Source organism: Hypomesus transpacificus, chromosome 26, assembly GCF_021917145.1.
Source record: "Hypomesus transpacificus isolate Combined female chromosome 26, fHypTra1, whole genome shotgun sequence".
NCBI classification, from domain to species: Eukaryota; Metazoa; Chordata; class Actinopteri; order Osmeriformes; family Osmeridae; genus Hypomesus; species Hypomesus transpacificus.
In genome coordinates, this window is record NC_061085.1 from 5,008,246 (window position 1) to 5,014,781 (window position 6,536).

Sequence of the window (6,536 nt, forward strand, 5' to 3'; positions counted from 1 at the left end):
AAACAAGTGATTTTAGAATATTTGTATAATAGTAGTAGGCCGTATAGTATAGAAATGTACATAAATAAGAAAGTCATTGGGAACAATTTTTTTCTTCCACTGTGTCTGTGCTCATCCTGAGTTCATCAGCGGCAGCGCGCCGCACTATCTCACTCTCACTCAATGAAAGCACACTCAGCGCAGATTCGAGTGCATTGCTGCGGGTCATGACTGAAAGCACACTCAGCGCAGATTCGAGTGCATTGCTGTGGGTTATGACTCAAAGAAAAAGAAGCATAATCTGGAGTTCTTTCACTCCAGTTAACAACGATGAAGCTTCATGTGACATTAGTCAAAAAACAATACACCATTGTGGCAATACCACAAACATGACAAAGCATCTAAAAGTTAAACACCCTAAAGAGCATGACGAAATACAGTTGACTCGAGCAGAGGAGGCAACACAGACACGTCATGTCTATTGCGGTTTCATTAATATTAATAACGATGGCTTTCAGAATGCATTATTAAATTATTAAAACAAAAATATTTCATAGAAGTATCGGTATCGACAATACTGGTCTTGAAAGTACTTGGTATCGGATCAAAAAGATAATTATTGGTATCGCCCATCCCTAACGATGGGAAACTCGCGCCCTATAATGCAATTGAAAAAAATACAGAGACACAGAGATTCCTGTTATTATTAGAGAGATATACTTTCAGGGCTTTCAAGCCTCAGGGCTCTCACGCATTTATCCATTTCTCACGCCCTCATGCAACACCTTGTATTTCTCACGCTGAAAATTAAGGGCTAACTTGTCCCACTATATACAATTAATGGACAAGGCGCAGGCATATGGAGTGAAGTTTTCTGTCGAGTTGATAGCTGTCTCGCGTTATACAGAGCCAATCACCAGCACCCCCATTTACAAGGATTTTCCCTTCCCATGCCTGTTTAATGGCTAACATAGAAGAAGCAACAGTTAAAATCAAATCCACTTTAGTGGATAGGTCAAACGTCAGCAAATGTACATATCAAATATGTAACTGTGAAAATACACCCAATGCTGAATTAGTCCATACACATGCTTCAGTGCTTCACTGCTTGAAACATTAAGTTATTTGCGTCCATGTTCCAATTGGCTCTTTTCTAAGAAGCTAGCTAGGGATATTTGTCCCTGGACCATGGTCTTCTCTTTTACAGAACATTTAATTTAGCACAGAAAAAAAAGCCAGAGGTTTGTTGTTGGAAAATCACCTCCATGGGAAGACAAAAAACAAAATTAATGGACTGTTTGTGTCAGCATCCACACAACCAATTTGAATTCATTAATGTTGCTTTAATGCTGATAGACTCACTGGTAGTCTCAACACAACTCAGTGGGATTAAGGTAAATAAATCTTGAGTCATCAGTGAACAAATAAATAAATGCATTTATACGGTACAGTGAAAAGCAGTGCGTAAAGTTCAGGAAGTAAACCCAGCTGGGAATGCACACAAAATGCATAATGTTTCATAAATAAGCATATGTCAATGCACCAACAAATTAGTTCATACAGAAAATTGCTACTATAGATTTGTCTGTCAAATCCTATTCTCATTAATGGCCACATATATTTTTTTAAACCTCATAAGACAATAAAACGCAGTTCATCCCAGAAAATAAAGCATCCGAGAGCTACACATTTCATCCAGACAGTTATCCCCAGCTGGATACACAAGGTTATGACATTATAACGACAAACACACTAAGAATTTGCCTATTTATATCTACATTCTGCGGTTTATAGTTGTCACAATACACACTCTATTTTATAATCTTAATCCATGATATTAAGTTTCAAGGAAAGAACAAGCCTCTTAGGCCAGACAAGGACAGTGAGATAGTAACTCAGACTGTTTTCCACACAGCCTTTTTTTCTCAGCGACTCCTCTGCCCTCCTATTTATTCTTAATGAGACGTCAGTGTGTGTTGCAAGGGGGCAGATATATTTTGTTTTAGTAACACCTCTTTCAGAGATTTAAGCCCACAATGGTGGTTTGTTGAGGCAGTCCTACTTCCACCAGTTATAACTCCTAATTGATAAAATTGCTGGATCTCTGTGTCCATCTGTTGGTTTACTGAAACGGGGCCTGGGTTTAGGTAAATTCATTGATGGTTTGCAGAGACTGTTCAATGTTTCCCACAGATTAGACAGAAATTTGCACAGAACGTTACACAGAACTTTTTTTAAAATTAAATATACTCTATATGTTTTATCTTTGTTGGATGCTGTCCTCTCTTATTCTTTCCTCAATGCCTAAATAATCTCTCTTTCCCTCCCTGACCCTGTCGTTACGCTTGAGCAGAACTGGTTGAAGCCTGAAAATATTGTTAACAATTTCTGCATATATGCAGGTAGCAATGCTAGTGCTAAATAACTATTTAGCTGGTCGGTTCCATGAAGCCGGGTAAGTAGGGCTTGTGAAACTGCTCGCCAAAAAAACGATGGGGAATCCACTTGTCTAGCAAATTAAGACATGTTCGTAGGTACCTAGCAAAAGTAACAATAACTTTCCAAGACTTAGCTACGGTACTAATGCTGAAGGCTCGCTGATATCGCAGAGCGTCGTTGCTGACGTTATGACTGTGTATGTGAGAGACACATGAGTGACAGAGACGGAGGGAGAGCATGGAAAGGAAATGCAGCTTAATACGCTGCGTGTTTTAGATAGCGTTAAAACTTTTATTTTTACGAAACGCAATATGTGGCGGTCAGTGTTGATTCTGTGGCGCCCCGCCAAAAGTTGGTCTTTGTGTGGGATACACTGCTGTTAGCCATTAGCTTAATGCCATGTAGCCTAATGGCGAAGAGAGTTGCACACAATAACATATAAGACAAGGAAAAACTGAACTGACACATGTATTCTGGGAATTTCTCTTGTCACATGGATAAAGCAGGTGTTGTTGGTGGCCATGCCTCAGCTGATGATATGGCGGGCATCCTGAGTTTGGGATTGACTGTCTAGGATGTTTGGGGGCTCACAAAGCAGCAGGTCATCATCCCCCAAGGTGGAGCTGTGCTCCGAGTTCACAAAGTTGGGGATGTTGAAATGGGACAGGAAGTCTTTTCCCCCGTCCCCCTTGCCGTCTTTAGGCAGCCCCCTGAGGCAGAGCCCTGCAGCATCCTCGCCTGTCATGGCTAGCTCCTCCTCGTCATCCTCCTCTACGCCGCAGGTGCTGAGTACAGCCAGCCTCCCTCGTGCCTGTGGCCTCTCTGCCTGATCAATCCCAGCTACATGGCCCCGCCCCTGCTGCTCCTCCTCACTGATGTAAAAGTGGAAGAAGGAGCGTGACTCTTCCAGCAGGGGGCGAGAAAAGGCCTTGTCGGATGTATCCTGGGGGCAATTAATATCCACCACGCAGGTACCTAGACGGTGACGTTTTTCACAGGGATCTAGGTTCCTATCAGGTGAAAGAGGGGGAAACGTATTAATCAACTGTTGAGTTTTGAGCATGTATGTGTTTACCGTTTAATCAGTGTTACAATCAAATGTAATTTTTGGGTGGAGAGCAGCTTGTTAAATATTTAGACATACCATTGACTAGTGTTGAATAAGTCCAAATACGAAAATCAGTAAATAAATAAATCAGTGCATTTAAAAATAAAGTACATGCACTGAACATGGAATCAACAAAACATTAATCAAATTAAGAAAACGTTTGGGTATTGTATGAGTTTAAGGTTCCATTCAGTTGTGTCCAGATGTTGGACAAGATACTGTCATTTTATTAATAAACGTGCATCTCAATAACAAGGAAACACATTTTTCACTCCCTCAGTGACCGTGCCTAACTCCAGCTCCTATCTCAATTTGCATAACCTTCCTTTTAAACTCCTTGCAGCATAACAATTCCCACCATAGTTTAATATGCAATGCAGAGCAGTAAGTCAAATTTGATCAAGGATCATTCTCGGATACTTTTCCACAATACTGGTTGTCAGAGCTCTCTGTGGTGCTGAAACTAATCTCACATCCATCCTAACCAAAGTGAAATAGTATTTAAACCTCCTATCAACTTTACTGCCATTATTTCCATTATACCAATCAACAGCTATATCAAATATTTCATCTGTCTGTATTCTTAAAGTCTGTATCCATGGAAAGGTGGAATGCTTTTTTGTCTCTTACTCTTGATGTGGGGCTCCTGTCTTGGTCAGCAGAGTGAGAACAAAGAACATGAAGATGACAAACACAGCCAGGCCCACCCAGAAGCCAATGACGATAGAGTCTGTGGGATCAGGTTGAAAAGCAATAGTTATTTCTTACTTCACTCTCTTTCCCCCTCTCTTTCTTAATGCAAGATATGTTTTGTGTCTGTGTTTCTATGGTGTGTCGCAGAGCCTATAAAAATCATGTTTGCGCACACACACATTCATACTGTGTGTATAATATATGCTATATACACGACATGAAACGCAACAGACCACCTTATAATGGCCTAAGCAATCATCTAAGCATTAGAAATACCATTGCAGACAATTGGGATAATTGAATTTTTTTTCACTAGCTGGCAACCAAGGGGATTTTTTTCCCCCTGTGAAATGCAATCCTCCCTTTAATTGTCTCTGACTTCATTTCCTGTGAAGGTATAGACTCACATAGCTCATATTCATCTCTTAGAAAGATCAATCTTGAGCCTAGGAATTATGTCACTCTGTTTAAAAAATTAAAACATTAAATGTGGGGAAGCACATAAACATGTAATTAACTTAAAAGATGGGAATATAAATACACAGACACACAATTAAAAACGAAAGGAACCTTATTAGGCCATAACAATAGCTTCTCTCATCATTAAACAACTTGCTGTTAACCTTAGATGCTATGTTATTGGAAATCAGATGTTATGTACTTACATCGATGAGCTTTGAGACCCTCAAAAGACACAGGCTCATCGTCATCATAATATTCATACTGCCAAACATAGTCACTGCCACGAGCAGTGGCCCGACTTTGGTTGCGAAATTCTGACATTTCAAATGAAATGCGTCATGGCACTTGGCCTGACCTGAGGAAGAAAACAAAACGTTAGTAATAAGGTATTTGATTAGGATAATAAAAGTTGATATGGAAATGCATGCTTGACTGCAATTATATCTTAATACTCTAACCCAACCAGACGCAAATGTAATGGCTACTTACATACGTTTCAGTATTAGATTCCCGTTTAAAAATCATGGAATTTGTCAGTTGTGGTCATCAAATTTTACGGAAGTCAACTCAGTATTAGACAAATACAGACATTAATCGGCATCTTCCGTCTGTTAGCAGGACACTCGAGTTGTCTACCACAGGATGCAGCAGGTCTACAGAATATCCCAGGTTCTCAGGAGCGCGGGGATTTATATGATGTAACATCGAGGGGTGGGGTGGTAGGTTCCCGCTTCATGCAAAAATATGAATATCAAACCAGGGCTCGACTAACGATGGCCCGGGGCCAGTAAAAAGTAACGTCGGGACAGTTAAACTAGCCACTCTGTCCCGATCGGGCCACTGAAAAGCATTGGGGAAAAAATCGCATTGTAAAACTTAACATCCTGCATCTGCTGAATGCATTAATAACTTTGCAGCTCGTGGGGGGCACCGTTGGCCAATCAAGAGTTGACTAGTGAGTGACGAGTGGTTGTCAAATTGTAATTCTCTAATCTCTAAATTTGTTTACAACTGGCGCGCGACACTGAAGTGAAGATGGCAGCAAAGTAGAGCTACGAGCTCAAACGGAAGCGATTTATTTTTATGGAACTAAGATGCACTGTGTCGTCTGTCGTATGTTCTGAAGGACTTAAATTAGTTTTGTCTATTCCCATATGTAATGATAGTATTCAAAAACACAAATCTGTGTTCTAGAAAGAGTGGTTAGGAGTCGCAGAGGTTCGATAATATCAGCTTTAATGCAGCAGTTGGAAATCAACAAGTACAGAGCTCTGGGGTTGTCTACGTTTCCTTACCAGAGTTATTGGGTTGGTTCACGAAGTCCATCTAACTATCTGTCCCTGCCCCAGCATATATTATACATCGCAATTAAAACAAAGATAAAAAGAGGGTTACGGTTATGGGCGTCATCTGCATTTTGAGAGTGGGGGACACACATTTTGCCGGGGGGTCTGGGGATTTCTCTCCCAGTTTTTTTTAAAGATGTAGATGCAATTTCCCGCATTCTGGTGCATTTATTACCATAGTTGTTATTCATATACTGAAAACTAAACTTTTCAATAAGCAATGGGACATCTTCAACTACCTGTCACCTTTCAGCACTCACCTCAGCAACAGAGCTGTCTCCACTGCCCCTGCATGCTGCCCCTGACTGACTCACTCTCAATCTCAACCACCTAGGCTATATCAGGAGACATGGAGATGCATTGAATGTTATCAGCATATCAAATTCACAATTGGTGTAGGTTTAGTAGCCTAATAATTATGTAGGTTACATAAAAAAATAGTATCTCCCTAAAGCATGACTGGACAGTTCAGAAATTGTCAAATGTGTGTTCAAACCTGTTGTCTTTTT

At 40.5% G+C, this 6,536-nt stretch overlaps 1 protein-coding gene across 3 annotated transcripts; it reads right to left on the reverse strand.

Annotated features, from left to right (window-relative positions):
• Positions 1-2,691: 2,691 nt before the first annotated feature.
• Positions 2,692-6,328, reverse strand: LOC124487399 (melanocortin-2 receptor accessory protein 2A-like). Of its 3 annotated transcripts, none has more exons than XM_047049706.1 (4): positions 6,288-6,328; positions 4,885-5,036; positions 4,157-4,256; positions 2,692-3,428 (listed from the first exon to the last, which is right to left on the reverse strand). In XM_047049706.1, exons 2-4 carry the CDS (start codon positions 5,000-5,002, stop codon positions 2,945-2,947), a joined length of 702 nt encoding a protein of 233 aa, XP_046905662.1. In that variant the 5' UTR covers positions 5,003-5,036; positions 6,288-6,328; the 3' UTR covers positions 2,692-2,944. The 3 variants fall into 3 exon arrangements, with proteins under 3 accessions (XP_046905662.1, XP_046905661.1, XP_046905660.1); XM_047049705.1 differs by lacking the exon at positions 6,288-6,328 and adding an exon at positions 5,175-5,924; XM_047049704.1 differs by lacking the exon at positions 6,288-6,328 and adding an exon at positions 5,171-5,924.
• Positions 6,329-6,536: the final 208 nt, after the last annotated feature.